The sequence below is a fragment of the Episyrphus balteatus genome, chromosome 2 (genome assembly GCF_945859705.1).
Source record: "Episyrphus balteatus chromosome 2, idEpiBalt1.1, whole genome shotgun sequence".
Taxonomy (NCBI): Eukaryota; Metazoa; Arthropoda; class Insecta; order Diptera; family Syrphidae; genus Episyrphus; species Episyrphus balteatus.
The window spans coordinates 77,587,846-77,614,491 of NC_079135.1; the positions used below are offsets into that span (position 1 = coordinate 77,587,846).

The 26,646-nt window shown below is 31.2% G+C and overlaps 2 protein-coding genes across 2 annotated transcripts; one reads left to right on the top strand and one right to left on the bottom strand.

Annotated features, from left to right (window-relative positions):
* The first annotated feature begins 2,325 nt into the window (after window positions 1–2,325).
* LOC129911927 (dnaJ homolog subfamily C member 28) lies at window positions 2,326–4,103 on the top strand. The gene is made up of 3 exons (XM_055989949.1): window positions 2,326–2,483; window positions 2,551–2,679; window positions 2,733–4,103. Exons 2-3 carry the CDS (start codon window positions 2,587–2,589, stop codon window positions 3,711–3,713), a joined length of 1,074 nt encoding a protein of 357 aa, XP_055845924.1. The 5' UTR covers window positions 2,326–2,483; window positions 2,551–2,586; the 3' UTR covers window positions 3,714–4,103.
* A 1,296-nt stretch (window positions 4,104–5,399) lies between these two features.
* On the bottom strand, window positions 5,400–21,981 carry LOC129908900 (putative uncharacterized protein DDB_G0277255). The gene is made up of 11 exons (XM_055985725.1): window positions 21,845–21,981; window positions 21,704–21,795; window positions 10,044–10,379; window positions 9,833–9,967; window positions 8,083–9,760; window positions 6,853–6,980; window positions 6,621–6,789; window positions 6,465–6,555; window positions 6,293–6,400; window positions 6,091–6,223; window positions 5,400–6,020 (listed from the first exon to the last, which is right to left on the bottom strand). Exons 3-11 carry the CDS (start codon window positions 10,320–10,322, stop codon window positions 5,997–5,999), a joined length of 2,745 nt encoding a protein of 914 aa, XP_055841700.1. The 5' UTR covers window positions 10,323–10,379; window positions 21,704–21,795; window positions 21,845–21,981; the 3' UTR covers window positions 5,400–5,996.
* Between the last annotated feature and the right edge of the window lie 4,665 nt (window positions 21,982–26,646).

Here is a 26,646-nt window from a genome sequence, read left to right on the forward strand (position 1 = left end):
TATACAATTTCGCCCTATTAGTTCTATTTTAGCGAAAACAAAAATCTTATAAATGAAATTACATGATAAATTCAAGAAGTTTTCATTTTAAGTGGTTAACAAACTTTATGTAGGTCCCATTTAAATGAGAACATAATTTTGAAAAGTAAAATTTTCGTTTCCTCTTTAAAATTGTATTTTATTTTTTTACGATCTGAGGTTTAAAAAAAAGCGTTTTTACAATCTACACAGAAATCACTTTACATGTATTATGTATGTATATGAATATTGTGCATATCTATTTAAAATTATTATAAATGTAAATATTTTGTAATTTTTAAATAAAAAATATTATAAGAATTTAAATGTTTTATTTATTATTCTTATTTATCCTAATACAGCCAAGTCAAGTCGACTTACGCCTCGCCACACGGCTAAAATCGACTAGTGAAAAGTCGGCATAAGTTTTCCTTTCCTCTAAAAAATATGGAAAACTTTTTGTTTGGTCATCAGGAAAATCAAGGAACAAAAAAGTTAAATTTGTGAGTTTTTTAGTCAAACTTTATTTTGAATTTACTCAAAATAGAAAAAAAAAACAAGGGCAACACTATAATAATATTGTTTCATTCATAGTTGAAAATTATGTCATTTTAAATTTAAAAGGGAGTGCCCATATTTGACTACGAAGTCATGGCCCCGAGTAAGTAGCGTGCAAGGAAGAATTTTATATCAAATAAAAGGTGGCGTTGAGTTTGTTATGTGTTTAAAATATTTTAAAAATCATTCATGGGGTGTCGAGATATTTGATGTTGAAGTTAATGATCTCAAAATACAAATTTCATCTTGGAAAAAAGGTTGATATCGTTTTTATTGAATAGCTCCATTGTTATTCAAAAAATTCACAAAAAAATGAGAAGGGCAAGACTTATTAACAATAAAATTTTCTAAAAAATGATATACAAACTAATTCCGTGAGTTGATTAAATAAAATTTTATAATTATCCAAAGTGAGGGTTTGTCTCGCAAGGTAGGGGCAAAATGACATTTTTTCATTTATCTGACTAACTTTTGATTTGTTTGGTATTCTAACCATCATTACTGTAGAAGTAATCTAACGCCGAAAATTTCTATGTACTCGTAAAAAGTGAGAAAAAAGCAAGTTTTCTGCTACTTAGGAAGAGCAAATTTTGGGAGTAGAGTATGACCAAAATTTAAGTACGCAGTTTTGTAATCATACGCGTCTTAATATCGAATTCAAAGGTTTGAAAACTCTACTACGTTTCCAACTACCCTAAATCCGAGATTTAGCTAAAGATTTAGCATAAATCTCGAATTTTATTGCTCGGATTGAAAGTAGGTGAAAATCTTAGATTTAGGATAGCTGAACCCAAATCTGAAATTAAGGGAAGTAGATTTTAAATAAATCTTGAGATTAAAGGTATAACTACAACGGCCACTTTTTGCAAAAAGTCAAAAAGTGAAAATTTTCAAACTCATTTTGCGACAGGTTTTCCAACCAAAAAATTAAAAATAATGATGCAGAAAGCTTATTTTTTGGTTTAAAAAACGATTTTTGTAGTTTTTTCCAAAAACAAATAGCCCTAGAAAGAAATAAGAAATTTTTACTTTTGTAAATTTCCCACTTTTTCACTTTTTAGGTCATTGTAGTTTAGGCTTTATTCTAAATCTACTTTGCTAAATCTCGGATTTAGGGTAGGTGGAAACGTAGTATAACGGCCATATTATTTACTAGTTTAAAAAATACATCTGGATGTAAAATTGTCAAAGTCAAAAATAAGTACAAATCCAAAATAGTTATCCCGATTTTAAGTATGCAAATAGTTCAAAAATAGTTAAAAATGACTATTTTTTTTCTCTGTGTGATAGTGAATATCATGGATTTGTATTTATTTTTTAAATTTCAATTTCTTTACATCCAGATGTATTTTTTAAACTAGTGAATAATATGGCCGTAATTTTTCCAGTTTATGTCAATGGGCTAAATTTACACTATTTCAAATTATAAATATAAAACTACGATGATGCTCTATTATTTTTCCTAAATCCAATTTTTGTATGGAAAATTTCGTTTCGCTTCAGCTGCGTACTAGAATTTAAAAATTCAGTTTACATTTTTACTCTAGATTGCGAGAGATTTCATTCTGTTCTTTTTCCTCCTTCATGATTATAACAACGAAGAAAAATCGTCATTGGAAAAATCGTTGAATGTAAATCCCAACAGTACATCATGCAGTAATGAGTGTATTCAGAGTTTTTTTTTTCAGATCTGTGCGCTAAACACTGCCATTTTCAATTAATTATAAATTAATTTTGGGTTGGCAGTGCCACAAATCATTGCGCAGAAAACAAAACAAAAGCAGCTGTTTTTTTTAGCTGATTCTTCATTTGTTGTGTCATCTATTTGCTATCTACGAATTGGAAATATTTTTTTAATTTTTGACCATATCCTGCTTTTACAACACAATTATTTTAATCGACAATAGGTAATTGAAATTATAGGTATTCTTTGAAAGCAATATTTTTAAATGACACGTTCTTGCTGGTCCATAGACATCGTATAAATTGCGTTTTGCAATCACATTTAAGATGAACAGGTTGTCTTCAATTCTTCACATCAAAAACAAAATTGTTATCCTGCCGGCTCGTTTAATTCAAATTAAACGCCTTCAATTGTATCAGGTATGTTTTTTGCTCTATCCGAGATTTAGAGATATCTTAACTTTCCACCACAGGACTGCTACCGCATCCTTGGTGTAGCTGAGAACTCAGATCAAAATACAGTTCGCAAAGCATACATCGAAATTGTAAAGAAAGTCCATCCAGATAGTGGTCACGAAGAAGCATCTGCTGCTCGTTTTCAACAAGTTGACGAGGCTTTCAAAACCCTCCAAGAGAAATTCGCTAAAAATCGTCGAGGCATAAACGACGATGAAGAAGAAGAAGAAGTTTTTGATATAAAACATACAGCACCACAACACAGGCAATATCTGAGTTATGAAGGCTATGGATTTGGCACTCCATTCCAACGAGAAAAACAATATCAACAAGTTAAAGCTATGAAGGCTCAAGAAAGAGTTCTAAATCACCGTCTTGAAAAGGCACATGCTGGTGAAAAAACTCTAATGAAAAAGGGTTCATATTATAAAAATCATGCTATCAAAACGAAATACGGTTTTGATCGTGTTGTGGAAGATTTGATTCAAGAAGCAATGAATAAAGGTGATTTTAATAATTTAACTGGCACCGGAAAGCCACTGTCAAGTGCACAATCTCAAAATCCTTACCTTGATTTTACAACACACAAACTAAACAGAATTATGCTGGACAATGGTTTTACTCCCGAATGGATAATGTTACAAAAAGATATTCGAGACTCTGTGGAGCTTCTTAGAGCCAGCTTAATTAAAGAACGATCTTACTTTGGCAACTATCCTTTTGATAGTGATCAGGAAAAACTAAGATGGGAACTGACAATATCTAAATATAGTCCGAATGTGGAACAAATCAATAAGGATATAGATAAGTATAACTTGATTGTTCCGATTTTACAAAATCAACTCTTTCGTATTCAAATAGAAAATATTGCAGAAAAGATTTTAAAAGATGAATCACTTCCCAAAAATCTAAATCGAGTAAAGGAGTCGACTCCTCACGAAACAAATACTTCTGGGGCTAAGTCGGATTTGTTTAGTTTTATTGGTTCTCTGTTTTAGTTTGGAATTTACTTTATTTTTCTGTTCTGTTGATAATTTATTTTGTAGATATTTTTATTTTACCGTAAAAACTCCATACAAATTGGCAAACAAAATTTCTGTCAATATTTGTAAGAACCCATTATGACAAAGTGATAAAGAAATTGATATTTCGAAATATTCTATCGGGATTAATGACTATAGAAAAGGATGTTTTTCATTAAACAAAAAAAAAGATAATGTTCTAGATGTAGGTATTCGATGTAGGTTTTTAAAAAAATGAAATGATAAGAATCTTGTATTCATAAGATTGAAATGTTGAATAGAATGCAGTGGAGGAATTCGCAATACATGGCTAGTGATCATTTTCGTTTTTGAATTTGAATAAAACTACGAATTGTGCAAGAAAAAGGTTGTTTTATTTCGTATGTGTTGTATTGGCGTAGGTTATAGTTGACTTCCATTATTCAATAATATTGATATTAAAAAAAGCACTTTTTTTTGAATGTAAGATAATTATCAATTTTGCGACTGACGCCTATTAAAGTGTGATTTTTGTGATTTTCATACACATTTTTACCCAATATCAAAGTGTTTATTGTGGAGAGTGTACAATGTACATACATACACACGATTGGCCAGAAAAATAAGTTATTATTAATTGTGCTGGAGTGGAATATCACAAGACGATAGTTGGCTGTCCCTTTTTTATAATAGTTTTTGATTTTCAATAACAATTACGAATATTTTAATGTAATTTTGTTATACTTTTAACACTCCTGTAATAAAAATTTGCATTTTACGTATATGGCTAAAATGCCTATGAAAATAATATATAAATAACAGAATCGGCAAGTTGATAGTCAATACACGATAAATTCAGGGTCAAAATTGTCGATTTTTGATACCAACGATCTGCCATACCCAATAGAAAATTTGTGGGAGATCGTCAAACGTAAAATTAATCTAGAAACTGTTAGATTTTTTTAAAAGAAAAAAAAAAAGGTTTGAAATGTATGATCATTAACATTACTACTCTACCAAATAATTTTTTTTATTTTCTTTAGAAACAGACCTTTTTATTTTAATTATTTAAGAATTGAAAACAAAAAATAACGACATTAAAAGTGTTTGGTTTTAGTTGCAAATGTTTAAACTTTTAGTTGAATAATAAAAAAAGAACAGGCTATTTTTTTTTTCTACCCGAAACTCGCAACTCGTTCTTGCAGCAGTAGTGCAATTAATTATTTTTATATCATCAAACAAAATAATTTGTTTAAATTTATGCTTATTTGGTAATCATGGTTTCCTTATAACAGCCGTGTTTTATTAGTAACTCATTAATTAGCTCAGTGAAATTGTGTACGGTAGATAACAACAAATGATTGCTAAGGATACAAAATAGTACCTATTCGTTTGTTGTGATTTAGAGAGAAAATGTTTGTCTAAACTTATACATTTTTGACCCTTCAATAGCAAAGGATTACTAATAAATTTAATAAAACCAATTGTTTGTAGTTGTTTTCAGTGTAAAATTTATATTGAATTATAAGTAAAATACGCCCAATAAATCCTCTATTGATATTGAACTATTTGCATTCATTTTGATGACTATTCATAATGCCAACTTTTTGAAAGTACAACATAAATGAGAGACAAAAAATAAAACAGGTTTTATTTTATTTTTTTTATATAATAATCGTTTATTTTTCAATGACTGTTAACGTTTATTGCGTAACGTGTTGTATTCTAAAATAGACACGAATCCAGCATGCTTTTCTGATTTGTATTTTCGTCTTACTAAAAATTATTTCGTATTATATAAATTTATCGGTATTTTTTTTTTCGATTTTTATTTTTATTCGAATTTTTTTATTATTATTATTATTAATTTTAGATGATGATTTTGAATAAAAATTAAAGCAAAATAGAAACAATACTTTAAGTATATCCTATTGATGATATTATTCACATTATCAATGGTTTCTTATACTGAATCAGAGTCTTACAACATTTATTGTTTATTTTAAATTACTAAAGTATAAATTATGTTTTGTAATATTATTCACTTACAGTATAGCACCGAGTACAAATTTTATTTATTATTTAAGTATGTATAATAGTATTTTATTTAAATCAATTAATATTAATTTATTTTTATTTATTTTTGTTTTTACTTATTCGTTTGTATCTTATTAAAAAACTAAATCGTAATATATTAATTATAATATTATTATAAAATCACTGCTTACAGCCTAAAAGCAAAATTGACCTTATTATGGCATTAATAAACATCTTCCTCTTCTAAACCTGACCGTCTCCAGACATCTAGGAAAAATAAAAATAATAATTGGTTATACATATAAATAGTTCATGAAATTTTAATATGTTGTCTTACTTGAGACTGAGAACTATCACTTTCAACTTGTTCGGAATAACAGTGTTTGTAGTTTAGATAATCTAAAAGTCTTCTTGGTAATGGCAATGTCTGTATAAGATCTTTACGAACTACAGCTTTCAAAATAACAAATCTAAGGAAATTATCAAAAGAAATGTTTTTTAGAGAAAGTTTGTAACACAAATGAAACCATTTGATTTACCTGCACATGTGCTGTAGGCTTTGAATATGTTTAAATCTAGATACAGGATTTGTTAATTGTACTCGCATGGGTCCATGCTCTGGTCTTCTATGCAAGAAGAATAAATATCTGTTGATAGATAATGATTTATTAGAAATTATTTTTAGTTTATCACAGATCAATACTTATTTACCTTCCACTCCTAGAATGCTCCACGGCTTTTTCGATGAATTCAGTTATGGTTTGTGATTTAAATTTTGCGTACGAACCAAATGAGAATGTTCCTTTAAAAATATAGATCATTTTTATTTAACCTCTTTATAATTTAACGTTTTTTGTTTCTACATACCTTGGTCCTGCTCTATTCTCACATGACGCACACAGTTGTTTAGCTTGAAGCTTAATGAAAAAATATAATGATCATCGGAACTATCGCGAACAATAAAACTGCCATCGGGTTCATTTGAAAGGACTTTTTCGGCAGCTTCGCTGGAAAGTGGTCCCCAATACCATCCATACTATAATATTGCAATGTTTTAAATTTTTTTTTTTTTTGTCTTTTTAAGAAAATATAAACTTACGTCTTTGACTTTTTCTATACTGGATGTAAAATGAAATGAACGTAATTCAGTTTTCTTTCTATCCTTATCATCGATATCAGACAAGTTTTCTTGGGTTTCAACACCTGCTGTAAGAACGTCGAATTCAGCTGAAATAAAATTTTAGAGTTTGAACTTAATTGTAATTTATAATAAAAATTAAGCAACACCAAAATCCAATTATATTGTTTAAATCTTAGCTAATATTAAGAGCCCCCGAACACTAAAGACTTTCTATCGGCCGCTAGTTTAGTCTGGTTGGGCTCCTAGTCCTAGTGTGCGCAGAGGCAGCCGACTAAATAGCCGGGTTGTATGAAATATTTCAATTTGAAGGCATTTGTGTAGCAAAACAAAACTATTTTCGATCAAACAAACTCTTTGATCTGCGAAAACTACTTAATCGTTGTACTGATTTTTTAATACTGATTAAGAGACCGATAGAAAGTTTGTAGTTTGCGAGTGATCTGTTCCTTTTGTTGTTTTGTTAAGTAAGCTTGTTTTAGAGAACATTTCTATTCCAAAAAGCATTTGTTGATGTTCGTTGGTGTTGAGCTTATCTGGAAAGATTCTGAACGGGATTTTCAGTCCACGAATATTTGGATATACGTACAAACTTATTACATAAGTTTTTGCATTTTGTTTCCAAAAGTCTTAAAAAAGCTTTGTTTAACCCTGTGAAAACGGCAAGAAATTACTTTTTACGGTTTGCCATAAAAAAAGTGCTAAAACCAATAAATTTTCAACACGATCTTAATACACATGGCGTCACCTACTAGACATGTATTTTATACGTTTCCTCCGTACTTAAAAAGAAACGAATTCATTTTCGTTTGAATGACATACCATTCATGTCCGTGGCCTTCTCCAAAATAAAATAAACTTAAATTAAAAACTTCGAGTGCTGCAAATACCCATTTTAATAATACAACCTATTTTGGTATCTGTTTTTTTTTTGACAGTCATTCTTAGCACGCTGAGGTGAATCTGATTTACATTTTATTTGTGTTTGTAATACTTAACTTTATTATCAAAAAAGAACTGACATTTTGTTTTCCATGAACTCGTCGAGTTCCGTTAAGTACAATATTTTTGTGTTAATTTACTTTAAACTTTCCGCAGTTATTAAAAGTATCAAATACCACCGTTCGAAGCTTCATACTATTTTCTAAGTTAGATTTAAAAGTTAATTGACAGAATTGTAAAAAGACTCACCTTTTTTTGGCAATGGTGGCAGGGCTCGCGACTGAAACTTCCTTCGCTTATCATCAGCCGATTCTGGTTGTTGATTCGTTGTGGTCGACTGATCTTTATTTGAAGAAATATACTCAGCCGAATCGGTGGAATTGGCTCTGCATCGATTGTGGCTCTTACGAAAACGAAATATACTACAAAATTTCTGTTTCAAATTCAACGTAAACTGTGACTTTTTCTCCGTCTGAATCGTAGTTATCTTACTTATGTGATTATTATTATTTATGTTGTTTATATTATTATTATTTGATACGTCATTGGTTTTATCGCCACCGCTTCCTACAACCAATTTAGTATTCTTAATACTGGCCGAATTGGAAATGCTCTTTGAGTGATTAATTGACACTTGTTTTAAAGTTGAATGCTTAGGTCGAGGTGTTATTATTGTACCGCCACCTCCATTTCCTCCGCCGCCATTACCACCACATAAACCATTTGATGAACGATTCAATGTGATACTATGGGTGGGAGTTTTGCTAGTGGCTGTCGATTTATGAGCCAAAGTACTCGTTGTATTGTTTCTCATTGGTATGTCCTTTGCATCCGAATACAAAGTGTGATAGAATTGTTTCACTTCGTCGAGGGTCATGTGAAGCGGTTCAATTGGATTCTCGGGCACACTGTGTCGCTTATCATCGGCGGCTTTGTTAGCTTTAGTCTTGCTCTTGTCAATTTCAAGCTTATCAATTCCAGATATGTTATCATCGGTGCTGGTATTGTTATTGTTCAAGTTGTTTATGTTATTATTGTTGTTTCGTTTTCGTCGTTTGTTGTTCCGCGAGTACTTTAAGCGATTCTTTTGGTTCGACTTCATGCTATCTTTGTATTTACTTATTATTGTATCTTTGGCATCGGGGGGCTTAATCATATCAATGGGAAATGCATATATATCCGAATCGATTGGCACATTGTAGAAATCGGATATCTCACGTGTCAATAGAGCATCGTGAGACATTGCTTGGGTTATAAAGATCGAATCATCTGCCTTGTTTGCATTTGATACACTTAACGAATTGTGCGAGCTTGACAGTCGACTATTCAATGAATTTCGAGAGTTGGGTCTATTGCCACTGCCACCTGAATGATAATGATAATGGTGCTGATAATGCTGGTGATGCAAAGGACTATACAAAAGTCTTCGTTGTAAGCTGCCATCTTGATATGCACTACGCTTGAGGCCATAATAGAGATCATAATCGTGTATTTCAGAGAGACCTGCTAAATTGAATCTCTGTAATTGCATTTGTTGGGTGTGCGTAGCAACGTCCTGCTCTGATGGAATGGCTCTGAAGTAACGTGTGTGGTCTTGAAAGTGAGGACATAGAGCCAGTTTCTGTTGGTCCACAACATCAATGCTATTTCCAACGGAGGAGCTTAAAATATCGTTTGGTTCATCGTATATATTATCCATGTTACTGCTATTTAAAATGGAATCACTTGAGTAGATATGTTGCTTAGAGTATGAATCTTTAAGTGCGCTTTCGACGTGAGCAATGATTGGATTAAGTTCTACAATAATATTTGGCGTGGGCTTGTCCGTCATGTCGTTGATTTGAAGCGATGATTGCGATGACCATCGCGGGATGTTGTTTAATACGTTTTTTGAAAGAGATCTTGTGAGTGTTGTATGAGGAGAGTCCTTAAATAAGCAAAAAGTAAATTATAATCTTACAAAGCTTTAATGAGATATAATTTAAAAAAAATTATATACTTGAAACTCTGGTGGCGGGTCGATAGGGGCAAGTGGAACTTTTTTCAAAGTATTAAAATTCTCTGCGCTCATTCCTCCTTCGGAGCAGTTATCAAGTGAATCAAATTGTGATACTTCTCCATCGCTTTCTGCCAACTATGTATATTAGTGCAAAATACAATGAAAAAATTAATTAAACAAAATAAAAGCTGCTTTAATTGTAACCACAAACCTCCATTTCAAATTTACATATCCCCAAGCGATACGAATCTCCACTTGATATTGAACTGTTTGTTGTAAGCGGAACACCTGAGTCATCACTTAGAGAAGTTGCAGCATTTAATTCAATACTATTGGCACTGATTAACTCATGATTTGATGCAATCATTCCAAAGCTGTCACTATTGCACAGATTTATTATAGCCGTAGTCGAATTCAAAATAACGGATGGAACTAAAGAGTCATTACAATTACTGAGCTCTTTAGATTTGGCTGAAATTTGAGGTTCCATTTCTTGTTTGCTTATTTTTATATTTGTTTTCTATTTTTTTTTTGGTTAAGTTGCAGTCTAGAATAAGTTAAAAAAAAATTTATTATTTCTTATATACTGCAAAATCAAATAATTTTGGTAGACTAATAAACGCCCAATGGCTCGTTTGGGATTGTAGGTGAAATGTTAGTTGCAAATAATAAATAAAAATTCAAAAATACAAAAAAGTAAAGTATTACTCTAATAGTAATTTTGTTTTGAACCCAGAAAAAGTGCATTTTTTTATTTTGAAATATTTCCGAGATTTTGAAAATAAGAATGCTCATTTATCACCAAAATTGGGTACCTGCCACTGGTATATTTGGACACTTGCAAACAATAATATCAGTTATAAATACCATACGTCCAGCCGTTTATAATTTAGAACCTTAAGACGCAATATTCAAACCAATCCTTATTTTCGTGAAAAATTAACCAAATTCTATAACGGTTCTTAATTTAAAATTTTGTCCATGTTTCCTTTATTAAAAAAAACTGTGATTATCTGACTGTTGTTTGCATCTAGTGTGCGCACTCACTTCCAACCTAAAATCAAACTGCTTGTGGGTTGAGGTGTTTCTATATAGTAAATATTTCTTTTCTGCTGGGTCTATGATTAAGGGCAGCGTACGATAAGACACACCCCCCTTTAAGAACCGATTTGTATTCCTATTTGTCCTCTGCAGACTTTTAAAGGATTAAAGGGAATTATATACTTAGCATTTTTAATGAACATAATCAAAATCGTTAAATTTAGTTTTGGGCAAAATAAGATACATTTTAAAAATATTTAAAATTACTTATACAAATACTAAAAATAAAAATAATTTTTATCTCATATGGTGATTTTGAAGGAATGCCATCAAGTTTTTATTTTTTTTTTTTTAACTTTTAACATTGTTTGGGGTTTCCACTATGATCCAAGGTTTGAACGCACGTGTTCTAGTATTAAAAACAATTTTTTGTTGTCATTTATTTATAAAAAACAAATATGCATTACTTTCTGGGTGAATCATACAGTAAGAAAAGAGTCAACCAGTTCAAGCAAACAGCAAGTGCTTTTTAACTTTTTATCAGGTCTACCATGCTATTTTGTATATGTAACAAACTTAGTCGTTAATATTGAAAATATTTTTATAGGTCGTTTCAAATCAAAAGTCCCATGGAAAATTAAGCAGAAATAAAAAAAACTCATTCGCTTACTGGAAGGAAGCATTTATGAGGCAGCTGAACTTTTTCTAAAATTACGATAAAATAATAAGGAACAGTTTTTGATATCACTATTTTAATTAATTGATCCGCCTGTGAGATTCACTGGGTTATAATCAGGAAGCGGAGGCAAGTCTTCCGGGCTTGCATCACTCCAAATCCGCGGGCAAAACAAAAAACATACAATTATTTAATTATTTATGATTTGAAGGCAGTTGGGATAACTTGCCGAAGATATTGTTATAGGACTAGGTGAAGATGGACCAGAAATGTCCAGTTTATATGATAGCAATTCATAACTTAAAATTCTATTCACATTTTTTCATTTGTATAATTGGACAGTAAATATCTTATTTTTATTTTTCAATTATTTTGGAGTCGTCACCATAGAAATCAGTAATAAACAAATTCAGATTTTTCGTTTGTTTATTTTTACTTGCGATATAGGTACTATAGGGCAAGTTTAGGATTCGTAAAAAAAATCGAACTCGAGATAACAATTTTACATGACATTACGATGATGGAGAATGCCAAAAAAGTGGGTCCGGCAATTCTGTCTGTCTGTCTGTCTGTCTGTCTGTCTGTCCGTCTGTCTCTATCTGGAGCTGCAGCCTAAACGAGTGAAGTGATTTTCTTCAAACTTGGTAGTTAGCAGTTTTTGGTGATTCCCTAGAGGGGAAATTGAAATTTTTTTTTTATGACCAAAACTAACGGTACCTGCCATATAACGGAAATAGAAAAGTTAATTTTTTTCAAAAACGGCTCTAACGATTTTGATTAAAATTTTTGTGTGTAATACTACACATAAGGGCCAACTTTTTAAATAAAAAAAATATTTTTTGTACCGTTATTAACGGTACCTGTCATAGAACGGTTTTTTTCGTTTCTGAATATCTCGTACAAAATTAACCCGATTTAAATGAAAATTTTTATACAAAAGTGTGTAAGTAAATATAATATTAAAATTTTATAAAATTTTCAAAAAACGCATTTTTGGTTTTTTAAAAAATATTTCAAAATTTTTTTTTGAAAAATCAATTTTTTGAAAACGGATCAATGAAAAATTTTGAAATTTAGTTTTTATGTGTAAATTAATTATTTCTTCAAAATGGCATACCAACTTTTTTTTTGAAAAATGTTAAAAAAATTTTATATATAAAAAATTATTTTTTTAAAAAACGGCTCCTACAATTTTCAAAATTTTTTTTCTAAAAATACCTTTTTATACGAGAAATAAAATGGCATATTTGTTTTTTTTTTTAAGATATTTTAAAACTGAGTTTTATTAATTATAAAAACAGATTTAATTTTTTTATACTACTTATGAAATTTCTTCAAAATATCGAATTTTAAATTTCTTGAATAAAAAGCTTTAACATTATAGTTACTTTAAGCATAAGAGCAAGTACGTGCGACCCCAGTCGTGCAATTTATTTTCTCTAGCATTTCTTTCATTCAAACAAACATGATTTGTTGTTATTTTTGAGTTGATTTGTCGCAATGAGCTAATAAAATTGAGTTTTTTGTTTATTTTTTCCAAATTTTATTGGAAAGAAGAAAATAAACTCTGAGTCAGGACTTTTGATTTGAAACGACCTATAAGTTTTTTTTTAAATCATGCATTGAATAGAAAGAAAAACAAAAAAACAACCGTTAGTACTGGGCAACTTTTTTGCACATTTTCAACAATCTTATGTTTTAAACAAATAACTACTACAATAATACTGCCCATAATCTCGTAAAGGTCCTAACTACATTTTTCTGAGTTATAGAGAGAAACACACAAAATCTAAATCCGCAATTTGCATATAATAAAATGCACGACTGGGTCGCACGTACTTGCTCTTGCAGTGCAAAGCACTTTTATGTTAGTTTACTTATAGATTTTGAAAGCTGCCTCCATATAAATTTTAAAGAAATTTTGTTCATGTTGGGGAAGGGCCGACATTTAGAGCAATTTTTTTTTGGTTGACTTTTTTTGGAAAAAATAAAAATGCAGTTTTATTGCAATCGTTTTGATTATTACGTCTGGGAAGAAAATTGTTAGAGCCGTTTTTAAGTTATTTGGTTTAAATTGAAAAATTTGTATGGGAGGTACATTTTCTAAGCGAGATATAAAAAAAAAAAAAACCAACTTTCAGAATTCCATAAAAATCAAATTTGAAGAAAATCCATCCACCCGTTTAGGAAATATGTACAGATGGACGTACAGACACATAGACGGAATTGCGAGATCCACTTTTTTTGGAATTCTCCATCATCGTAATGTTGGTTTTGATTAAAACCTCAAAAATGAAAAATGCTTTATCAAACTTCCTTTCTGTTTTTTTTTTTATATATATATAATTGTAACTACATGTGTGTAAGACCTAAGATTTAAGGAAGCTGGGAGATAAATAAAAGAATGGTGCCTAAGATGGAACGCAAAAATGTTTCTATAATTTTTCTATCTCTTATCATTTATTTAAACCAGCAGATACCCAAACATGAAAATTTCACTTAAATTTTTAAAAACGTATCTTTTGGGGAAAAGAATTTTTTGGCATTCTTGAAGAACTAATAACAACTTTGATGCATAATAAATAAATAGTAGAGATGCCGCGAACATTGATTTGGCCGAATACCGAATACCGAATATTCGGCCACGCTCCTCGGCCGAATACCGAATATTCGGCCGCCGAATATTCGGCCAAGGATAATCAGAAAAAACGTTGGTAATTTCAAAAATTTTATACTTTGTCTCAAGAATAGATGTGGCTTACAAAATTCCCAACAACATCGTATTAGCTGTGTTTTATTTTCCTCGTGATCCAGATCAGATCATTGTTTTTATTAGCTTTACAACAAAAGCAGGATTTTGTTTTGTTATTGTTTCGCAAATAAATACAACTAGCTTACCCGTGCGAGACTTCTCGCATGCTTAAATAAAAAGAAAGTATAGCTAGGTAGGTACAAATGTAAATGCAGAGTGTGTTTTTTAAAAAGTCGAGAATTACTAAAAAACTCCTGTTCATCCCTTTTAAAATACATTGGATTAGCCCCAGTTTAAGTTAAACAGCTATGAATATGGCACATTAAATTTAGCAATTCTAGGTTCCCTAAGTTGTACATACATTTTATAATTAACTCTATTTCAAACAGGTTGCCGCAACTAATATCTCAAACTTGGTCAATTTGAAGAACTTGAACCGATGTTGAATCATGCATTCACCACCTTAACTATCAATTGATAGTTGATAAATACTGAAATTTGATGTTTTAAAATCGAAATGGGGGAAAACTGGTCATTTTTTTAATGGATCTTTTCAGTTACATTTCACGGTTAGAATCATTCTTCGTTTTCAAATTTTTTTCAAAGCAAATAAGAGATCAAATTTTTTTTAACAACTATAAATTCTTTGCTTCCGGCTACAAAGAGGTTAAGTCACAAAATTGCACTTTCGGGTTTTGATGAAAAGAGAATAAGCTCTTTTATTTGGTATCAAAAACATAAATTTAGAGTAACTCTTTCTTATAAAAATAAGGGGATCAATGCTCAAAAATTCATCGATTTTCAACTTCAATCGGATTTTCTGGTAAACTATCATTTATGTAAGTCCTTTTTACCCAGGGGCAAAGAATTGATAGTTGACAATCGTAATAGGGGTGCAACACTTACGCCCCTATAGCACGCAAAGAGCAAATGAAGGGTCCAGGGGAAAAACGGCACATGTCCACTTTTTGTCAAAAATAAACGAATGATGAGGTCTTGTAGTATTTACTGACCACTATCTGATGGCATCCTTACTTTTATAAAACAAATTTAAGCCTTGCTGAAAAAATAAATAAATTGTGTGCTAAGTACTAAGTTGTATGGAGAACAAAATTTAAAAACGCATTTTTCTCGAAATGAGTTGGAATGGACTTGTGCTGTTTTTCCCCTGGAGCCTTCAAATATTCCGGCTTTTTTCTTATGTACATTATGTATGTATATACTATATATGCACATACATAGGTACACTTCCCAGACTTTTCCTGGCAAATGGAAGATGAAATGTTCCTACGGAATATGTTCATACATATATGTAGGTACTTACAAAAAATCTTGAAAAAAAACCATAGGTGTGTTTTTTTGTTTATCTATATTGATTTTTGAAATCCATGCAAATATTTGGCACCACTGTAGGGTAGAAGGGGGAGCATTTGCCAGTGGGGTACCTTTGCCAGTCCAGGTTTTTTTCCAAACCAACAGAATATTAAATACAGAAAAATCATTTTGTGTTGCACATTTATGATTGAAAACTTTGCACAAAGTTTGACAGCTTTTGGCTGGACACGAAATAAATTAGACGCTTGTGTTAGTTTTTTAATGTTGAGAACCAAAATATGAAGGTACATAACCGTCGTAAATTGTAAGTATTTGTCGTGTTAAATTACTTTTTGATACAAATATCTTTTCAAAATTATGTGTACTATGCTGTGTAGAAGCGATTTTTTTACTGTTTAACTTATAAAAAAGTTATAAGTAAATTTTTGAAAGATTAGCTTGTGGGGTGCATTTGCCATTCGTTTTTGGGTAGGTTTTGCTCTGGCAAATGCACCCCATGGGGTACATTTGCCAGAAGCAAGCTTTCTCAAAAGAGGATGGCAGAATCCTTTAAAATCAGTCCCTTCTTCGTATTTTCAGCTAAAAAGAAGTTTTGTTTATGAATATTGGTTTTATTTGTATTAACTTTGATATTTAGGTAACTGGCAATCCCTCCCCACCCCCGTGGCAAAGCCTCCCACCTGGGGAGGCTTTGCCACATCACTTTTCATTTTTTTGAATAAATTATTAAAAATAGAAAAAATTAATATATCAAGATGTAAAAAATATTTAAGTGAAGATAATAAAGTCAATAATAATATCAGATATAAAAAAAATTAAAAGAAACGTAAAAACTTTGCGTTAAGTCAATTTTCCTAAATCCTGGCAAATCCTCCCCCTTCTACCCTACATAAACTTTGGCAGCTGTCTGTCAGAAAAGTCGCTTTTGTTTTTTTAGTATTAACTCCGCAGTGGAAGGCCATTACATCCATGATGGATGCAAACAAATTTTTTTCACAAAAAAAAAACAAAAACCATAGCATGGCATCCATTTTGGATTCAAAAAATTTCACAAAAAACCAAAAATCAAAACTGACAGTTCTGATTCTGAAAAAAAAACAGAATTTCTCTTCTGGTTTTAAAAACAGAATCAGAAGCAGAATCACTCACACATTCATAGATTTAAATGTTAGCAGTACAAAATGTTTGCAGCACAAAAACAAATGAAGTTTGGCGCGATTACACATATATGTGGCACATGTTAAACTTCAGATTCTTCGGAATAAAAAAAACTGTTCAATTGGGATTCTGAATCGAAGAACAATTCCGGATTGCCAATTAAAAACGCCATTAAACGTTTGTTATTGTTTTGTTTCTGGCGGTGTTTTTTTTTTCATAAAGGGAAATTCCAAAAACTATCTTTGTCTTTTCCTTTTCTAATTTGACATATCTCGGCAGGGAAAATGTAAACAAAAAACATATTGTCACACACACTTACATTACAACAAACACTGTGTGTTCGAAATCATTTAACCACAAAAACTTTTATATTTCGCGATTGTTTTCAAATTTAAAGTTTTTATTTCCGATTAATTAAAAAAAAATAATTAATTTTACATATTTATTTTGGAAAACACGAACTAAATTCACAAAACTCTATCGCAATTCGCGCCTCCTTTTGTTTGTTTATGTCTTCAGTCTTCACCATCCCAGCTATAGCTGTAAATTTTTTTTTCTTTTTTTCTGTTTTCTTTTGACTATTTTCTTATACTGACAATCGTTGGAAGTTCCCCACTGAACTTATTCCAAAGATCCTGTCAAAAGCGATGAACACTTCCACTTTCCAATAATTTTGGAAACATCTTATGTAGAAGTGTTCAATGATCTGAAAGAATAATTAAAATAAAGGTAGGACCGCACTTGATGTTGAAGGAACTACGCTAAGTACACCAAAGTAAAAAATAAGCAAAATATTTTGTATCTTTCATTGGTTATCGGAACTACACTATGTGGAATATAATTATTCCTATCAAAATATCGTATTATGTGATAAATGAATAAAATAAATCAATTATTTGTATTTGACGAATTCGACGGAAGAAATAGCCCAACTTTCTACTTTTTCATCTGTCGTATCCTTTGACATTGGTTGTCAACAATAGATCAGTTCGATTTTCTGTTTCGGAGTGCAGACCGGGGAATTTCAGAGCTAAGAACTGTGTTCTTTTCTTTTCTGATTTTATGAATTGTGAACTTTAGTTGTTTATTTGTGAAGAAAATGTAATAAAAGTAACATTTAATGATATATCTAATAAATTATATCAATTAAATACTAAAATTCTGTTGTAGAGTTCAATTTTATTATGCCAAAGTCATATCTACAAATGATAATCTGTTATTAAAAATTGTTTTTAACTGAAGAGCAAGAACATACATAAAGTCTAGTAGCGTATTTTATTTTATTAAAAAAAAAAAAGAACAACGATAATAGTTAACAATTTCTTGCATCAGAACTTCCTTAGTGCACATTCATCGAGAAAATATCGAACATACCTTGGAATTTAAAGTGAGCTGTCAAAAAGCAATCCGTCATGCAACGTATTCTTTGGGTCACCCCTTTCTGTCCCATCCTTCAATTTCAACGGATTGATTGACACAACGGGTGGAACGGATTCTATGGGTTAACCATTAACCATTAACCATTCAAAATGAAATAGTTTACGAAAATATCTCATTTGGATTTTAGTGAAAACATGATATAAGGCACTTAAATACAAAATAAAACTTTTGAGTGATCTTTTTTTTACGGAGGTTGACTACCCAGAACCTCAAAAGTTGGCATTTTTAATTTGTGTTCCAAAAATGAAATAAAAATGTATAACTAATGTTACATGTAACAGGGCTGTTTAGGTACTGCCTAAAACAGAAATAATTCTCCTTTTTTCAACTTTTTTAACCCAATTCCTGTTTGATTAGACTGAAACTGTGTAGTTTTTTTTTTACAAAAAAGAGAGCCCCTCTTCTTGCAAATTTCTGCCCAAAAATTTCTTCGGACAAAAGTCTGAAATCTTTCAAAAGCTAGTGCCTTCTTTTTTTCTTTTAATAAATGATAATTTTGTCCTAAAAGAGTTTGCGTACTTTTGCACAATTTTTTCTTTCTCTGAGAGGATTTCATCCCCACTTCTAAAATTTGACAGGTTTCATATTTTTGTCCAAACTTATCTGCAATTTGTTTGTACATAATAATGCTTAAAATGTTAACCATCAGAATTTTTAAGCAAATCGGAGAATTTACTCGCCTAATGAACGCCCCTGATGATACGAACTAATGATATACGAACACCCCTAATGTGAACAGGAACACGCCATGTCAAACATTTCCAGATTCATTGGAAAGTCATAAAAAGTCATTTTAAAATTCATTTTGGCTGGAATATTATTTTTTAAACAAATTAAGATTTCTTAAAAATTATAAACATTTATATATTTATATTTTGCCAGATTCTGGCGGCAGAAATTCGCCTTTTTTTAAGATATAATTTATTAAAATCTGTTCGGTGTAAGTCCCGGAAAAGGGTGTTCGACAACCGTAATAATATATATGATGATCTGATCTGGATCACGAGGAAAATAAAACACAGCTATTGTAACGATGAATAACTGAACTACTTTTAAGATAAATGTCTGAACACACTACCTACTACTGCAAAGGTAGACATCTGAAATCGAATAACATATGAGGACTGTTCGCCAAGATCGAACATCGGACACATAGAATAGGTGGTCAACACATACTACAAAATTTCCAATTTTGATAACATTTGCTAAAGTATACCTTTCCTCTCCTGGGACAAGTGTTTACATTAAAAGACTATTTTTCGAAGCAGGAATAGTCTACGAAGATAAACGTAATCGTTTACCACACAACAAATGCGGAACAAATAGTTTTCATTCACCACAACTTGCCTTTAGTAGATTAGAAGTAGGTACTTAAATTACAATTTTTTAATAAAACACACATTTTGGTATAATAATTTAAGTCTTTTTTCTTCTCCATTTGGTATTCGGTATTCGGCCGAATAGTTAAACTATTCGGCCGAATACCGAATACCAGAAAAATAGGCCGAATACCGAATAGTGGCCGAATAGTTCGCGGCATCTCTAATAAATAGATAAAAATAAACTACAAAGTCACAACCAATCTTGTGTACGTATAGTTAATATCCAAAAATGGAAAAGACCTACAATTTACCGTTGAGTCCTAACAAACAGAGATGCACTTTTTCATGATAAAAATACTCTTAGAGGCTTTGCCAATTCTTCGCAAGAGACAGTAATCCTCAAAGAAATGTTTTTTGGGTGGTCAGGGCTGGGATACGAACCTAGACCTCTGGTGTCATAATCCATCACAAAAAGTTGCCGAGATTATAATATAACGATATAAAGGTGGCGTTAAATAACTAGATACTGAGAACACGGATGTTAACTTTTGAATTAAAGACTGCGGGTGAGTTTGTTACCTACATCTTCTTTTAGATTTTTTTTTTTCAGAATTAAAGGGATTATTTTTCAGAATGTGCAGCGAAGTTAAGAATTTTTTTAAAAGGATTTCTGTAGGCCTTTTTAATACCTGTGTTCAATTTATTTTTAAACAAAGCTTAAAGGTTGGTTTCTTGGGAAGGATTACTAGACGATTTGGAATTCGAACATAAGATCTCGGATGGAAGTTTGAAAATAAACTCACATAGGACCTTTCAAAGAGCGTCTGGTGATCGGGTTGGTCTTCGTTAAATAGCTAAAACTCCAGCTCCTAAACTTTGTGGTTACACACAAAAATTCTTATTGTTTCAAAGAAACATTCATAAACATGTTTTATTGAAATATTTTTAAAAGTAGGTGATTAATTTAACAACAGAAAACATGGATCGACATTGCAAGTTTAAACAGAAAGTCTACTGAAATACTTACATTGCCAAAATAAAAATAGGTAGGTACAATGCCCATAATTTGTTAAAAAAGACTTCCTAAGAAAAAGCTCGTGAGGATTTATGTGAAGAAAAAAAAAACTATCTGAAAATGTGTTGTATTGAATAATCATTTGTAAATAGGTGGTATACACAGCCACGAGGATGAAAAATGTTTTCAATGAATTGTCGTGTGTCGGTCAATCGGCTTTGAAAATGTGATATAGGGTGTTGTCTCGCAATGTCTGTCGGAAATGATGCAGAAACATGACATGAGCAAAATGTAGTAGGTACCTGCACACAACATCCCTTTGAGATATCCTCCCAAAAACACTAACTTTCATTAGTAAACAAAAATTATCATAATATTAGCTGAAAAGATAATAGAAGACGAACCTTAATATTATTTGTATAAGGAAAATGTTGAGGTATTTCACAAAACCGGTCGGCATTAGATTGAAAAAAAAAAATGTTTTTTAAAAAAAAATGTGTGGTAGTTACAAATTTACCTGTCATGCGCAGGACAGTTACAATCTTAAAACTTTTAGAATGGAATTCGGAAAAAGCAAGGATTTTTTTTTTCTAATCGAAACTCAAATTTGTATGCTCTTAATGAAATTTGGGACTTTAAATAATTTTTATTTAACAGCAATTTATTCCAATACTGTAACTAAGTTATAATTTTAAGACATTCAACTGTAAGCACCACTTTTGGCTAATTCCAAATTTTGCGACGTTTCCATCCATTTCCACATTAAACACCCTTTTTTCCAAAAACGAAAAAAATAAATTAACTTTTTTCGGTATTTTATTATAAAAAAAAAATGATATCACTGTTTGGAGGAACTTCAATCACTTGACTAGCAAAGTATGAAATGCAATCACTTTTGAGTGGGAACAAAAAAAAAACTTAAAATCAGAGACAGAGAATAGCAAATCTTGAAATTATTGATTTCTTAAAAATTGCAGCAGACTTTGTTAGAAAAAATTCTGACGCTTTGTGAAGGTATTTTTTATCACTGGAAAATGATACACACTTGAATTTATTTCTTTGGGGTTTAAAATCTTGGGATGCACATTAAATAAAATGTTTTTATTTTGGGGTAAAAATTTTATTTGCAAACCTTTTTTTTTTGTTGTGTGATTGGGTTGTTAATTCATGGTTTTATCCAGACGATTAAAACTAAGCAGAACGACACACGGCAGCACTGAGAAGCTAAATAGCTTAAATGTGAATAATTTTATTCATATTAAATCATTATGACAATTATTGCAGATCCCCGGATAAGGTGTTTTTTTTTAACTTTTTACTAAACTAATTTAAATTTTTCAATAAAAAAGTGGTGGTACGAAATTTTTTCACAAATTTACTATACGTCTGGGCGGCCATATTTACTACAAATTGTTTAGTTTAGTTTTTTTATGACGTATAAGGGCTATGTTCGGAAATGCATTACTTTAATTGTGTCAAAATTGACGTTTATTTTGGGTAGCATTCAGGTTAAAAAGCGCTTGAAAATCAGAGAACATGGTGTACCGCGAGCGGTATTAAGGCTTGGCCACACCGGAGGGTATGCGGTAGAGGTACGGGTAGCGGTAACGATATTTGTATGAAAAAAATTCCACATCTGAACGTTGATATGTCAGTTTGGAATTTTTTTCATACAAGTACCCTCACCGCTACCCGTACCGCTACCGCATACCCTCCGGTGTGGCCAAGCCTTTACAATGATACAATTTTTTACAGTGCTCAATTAAGGCTTGGCCACACCGGAGGGTACATGCGGTAGCGGTACGGGTACTTGTATGAAAAAAATTCCAAACTGACACATCAACGTTCAGATGTAGAATTTTTTTCATACAAGTACCCGTACCGCTACCGCATGTACCCTCCGGTGTGGCCAAGCCTTTAAAGTTGAACGCAGAATTCCGCTTTTCACTCAATAGTCAATTATTGAAAAATATTTATTTAAAATTATAGAATTTGATACATTTGTCTTTCAACAATTTATGAGACAGAGCCCAAATGAGATAATTTCGCAGTTTAGAGCTCATTTCGAATTTTAAATCGTGTAGGAAATTTCTTCGAGGTGAAATAATTTGCGAAATTACCTCTCCCAACTAACACAACAGCTTCTGTTAATTGAAGTTTCGCAGGTCCTACTGTTTATACAGCTTGTATTGAGCTTGATTCAGAATTCAAATGCTTATAGAAGTCCGAACTTTTTTAACAACTTCTAATAAATTATTTGAATAATGAACAATAACGATGACTCTAACTTATTGATTTAATTTTAATAAATTAAAAATAAAAATAAAAAACACCATTTAATTTGAGTCAACTAAATTTATTTATTTGTATGCATTTCGACCGATGTATCGGCCATCATCAGCAACACGACTTTGTAATATAGTTGTCACTTACATAAACAGAAAGATTTAAAGAAAATAATTACATAAATTATACATGAAAGTTAAAGCAGTAAAGATATACATAATTGATTTTAAAAACAAAACATTAGACTAAGGTCCAGTTGTACAAATATTTGATCCGTGGTTCAGCAACTTTTATCTTCTGAATTCGGTGGTAAAATTGGTTTTTAGCACTGGTTCTAGGTCTATATAGGTTGAAATAGCTAAATCCATCCTTGAACCAAAGTTGATCCACTGCTAATCCGCCGAAATCGGCGAGTTAAATTCTTGATCCAAGGCTGAACCACGTTTGTACAACTGGCCCTAAATAGATCGACTATATTAAGCTTTTACAGAGTGAAGAGAAAACAATTTAACAACAATTAAACAAATATGACTTCTAATAAGTTGTTTAAGTACTGTTAAAGAAACTTAACCGAAGAAAGCTTGTTTTTCGGATAAGCGTGGTTAATGAATTTATAGAAGCCTTACACAAATTACCAAGTTTTGTATTTGATTTTTGGTTTTGATATTCGAATAATCTAGCTCGGACACTTTTTGGTTTTGACATTGAATAATATAGCTCAGACCACAGTACACATAATAAGGTAATATATTCCGAACGTTGTCAAAATTTGTTTGTCAAAAATGGGCACCAATCTGTCAGGTCGGCCTTTAATTTTTATATTTCAATCGCAGTAAACAGGAAATTTGTTTTTGTTTTAATTTATGAAATGTCATTTAAAAATATTATAAATTGAAAAATAACAAATTTTCTTCGTGTTTCATCGCGGAAAATGGTAAATAATTGTTTAAAAATTAGTGGTGTGCGTGGTTTATCGGTTTTTGTGCGTTTTTCGTCGGTATTTTAAACAATTGAGAATTCGGTAACTGACATTGGTCGGCAAAGTGTCATGTTTTGACAATCTGGCGACCAGTGTCAGTTCGGAATATATTACCTTTTTATGTGTACTGTGAGCTCAGACATTTTTTTTGTTGTTGACATTTCTGCTATTTGAACTGTTTAAGATTTTGATTTCATTAATGAATACCCAACTAGCACAACAGCTTCTATAAATTGAGATCTCGCAGGATCTACTTTTTATACAGCTTGTATTGGGCTTGCTTCAGAATTTAATTTTTTATAGAAGTTTGAACTTGTTTAACAACTTCTAATAAGTTGTTTAAATATTGTTAAAGAAACTTAAACGAAAAAAGCTTGTTTTCGGAAAAGCCTGCTTAATGAATTTATAGAAGATTTACAGAAATTACCAAGTTTAGTATTTGGTTTTTTGGTTTTGATATTGAATAATCTAGCTGGGACACTTTTTGGTTTTGACATTGAATAATTTAGTTCAGACATTTTTTTTTACATTTCTGCTATTTGAACTGATTAAGTTTTTGATTTCATTAATTAATATACGAGGATGGCCGAGTGGGTAGAGTGGTGGACTGCCACCAAGCAGATACGAAGTTCGATTCCTGGGTGTGGTAAAAAAATTATATACTTTTAAAATTATTACTAATGGAATAATAATATAATTTCAGATTAAAAGATAAAATTCATGATTTAAAATAAAATAAAAACCATTTAAAAAAGAATTATTTTTGTTTTTGTAGTAGTTTTTTTTTTATTTCGATAAGACATATATTAAAGAGCTATACAAGCTCTTCCGAAGCTATCTGTCAAATCTCAAAGCATCGGTAGAGCTTCGGTAAAGCTTCGTTTAAGATCCTTATAGAGGGTCAAAATTGTATAACGTTCTCCTTTTTCCATGCCCAACAACCTTACTAAAGTTTAAAAGAAGCTAAAATGTAGCTTTTGTAATACCTTAACCGAAGCTGAAATGTTAGTTGGGAACAGCTTCTATAAATTGAGATCTCGCAGGTACTTCTTTTTATACAGCTTGTATTGAGCTTGCTTCAGAATTTAATTGCTTATAGAAGTTCGAACTTGTTTAACGACTTCTAATAAGTTGTTTAAATACTGTTAAAGAAACTTAAACGAAAAAAGATTGTTTTCGGAAAAGCCTGCTTAGTGAATTTATGGAAGCTTTACAGAAATTACCAAGTTTAGTATTTGATTTTTGGTTTTGATATTGAATAATCTAGCTCGGACACTTTTTGGTTTTGACATTGAATAATTTAGCTCAGACATTTTTTTGACATTTCTGCTATTTGAACTGATTAAGTTTTTGATTTCATTAATGAATATACTAGAATGGCCGAGTGGGTTGAGTGGCGGACTGCCACCAAGTAGGTACGAAGTTCGATTCCTGGGTGTGCTAAAAAAATTATATACTTTTAAAATTATTATCAATAGATATACTAAAAACTAGTATAATTTCAGGTCAAAAGATAAAATTCATGATTTAAATTCAAATAAAAACCAGTTAAAAAAGAATTCTTTTTTGTTTTTGTAGTTGTTTTTTTTTAATTTCGATAAGATATGTATTAAAGAGCTATACAAGCTCTTCCGAAGCTATCTGTTAAATCTCAAAGCTTTGGTAGAGCTTCGGTAAAGCTTCGTTTAAAATCCTTATAGAGGGTCAAACTTGTATAACGTTCTCCTTTTTCCATGCCCAACAACCTTACTAAAGTTTAAAAGAAGCTGAAATGTAGCTTTTGTAATACCTTAACCGAAGCTGAAATGTTAGTTGGGTATACTAGGATGGCCGAGTGAGTAGAATGGTGGACTGCCACCAAGTAGGTACGAAGTTCGATTCCTGGGTGTGGTACAAAAATGATATAGACATGTATTAAGGAGCTATACAAGCTCTTCCGAAGCTATCTGTCAAATCTCAAAGCTTCGGTTGAGCTTAGTTAAAGCTTCGTTTAAGCTTCTTATAGACCTTATAAGTACATTTTTATAAAAGGTCAAACTTGTATAACGTTCGCCTTTTTCCATGCCACACAACCTTACTAAAGTTTAAAAGAAGCTGAAATGTAGCTTCTAGCTGTGTTCCTTTGGCCTTAAGTATCTACTGCTAAGTACTTCTGGTTGTGTTCAACTCCATTTCTTCTATAGAAAAAATGTCTTTGAATGGATTCAGAAGTAATATAAAAAAGGTACTTTGCTGAGCCCAAAGGAACACAACCTCTGTAATACCTTTACCAACGCTGAAATGTAAGTTGGGAACTGCATTTAACGCATTTTGATTTTAGGGGCGTTCATGAAACGTGTTTGGTAAACTTTTCCATTTTGCGATGTAGTAAAGTTTTCCAGGTTGCATGAACACCCTTATGATCAAAACAGACGTGTTTTATATAAAACACAAGTTTAATATAAAACCACTCAAAACCTGAAAAGTGAAACAATTCAGCTCTCAATTGGGGTGTACTAAAAATGAACTTGGGTAAACTAAAACTATATCTGTGCTTCTCTTTCTTAACAGGCCGACTCCACAGGAGATAATTTTTGTCATGTTGACGTGTCTTAACAAGAAATGTCTTGTGGAGGCTCGCCATTTCTTGTTACGATTCAATGTTAGACAATCGTGTCTTCGATTTTGTCTGAACACGGATGTCTAACAACGAATTTGACAGATGTGTTTTTTTTCTTATGGAAGTGTAGTTTTTTCATTATTTTTTGTCCTCTCATGAGGAAGTGTCTCCGTAGTAGCGGACGACCAAATATAATTGTTTGTTTTGCGAA

What these genes read in the sequence shown, in the direction of transcription:
- LOC129911927 (XM_055989949.1), top strand. Translation starts at nt 2,587, where the DNA reads ATGAACAGGTTGTCTTCAATTCTTCACATCAAAAACAAAATTGTTATC. An exon ending in AACGCCTTCAATTGTATCAG is followed by an intron (nt 2,680 to 2,732) that starts GTATGTTTTTTG and finishes TTTCCACCACAG; the next exon opens with GACTGCTACCGCATCCTTGG.
- LOC129908900 (XM_055985725.1), bottom strand. Translation starts at nt 10,322, where the DNA reads ATGGAACCTCAAATTTCAGCCAAATCTAAAGAGCTCAGTAATTGTAAT. An exon ending in GCCACCATTGCCAAAAAAAG is followed by an intron (nt 6,981 to 8,082) that starts GTGAGTCTTTTT and finishes ATTTTATTTCAG; the next exon opens with CTGAATTCGACGTTCTTACA. An exon ending in GAGCATTCTAGGAGTGGAAG is followed by an intron (nt 6,401 to 6,464) that starts GTAAATAAGTAT and finishes ATCTATCAACAG; the next exon opens with ATATTTATTCTTCTTGCATA.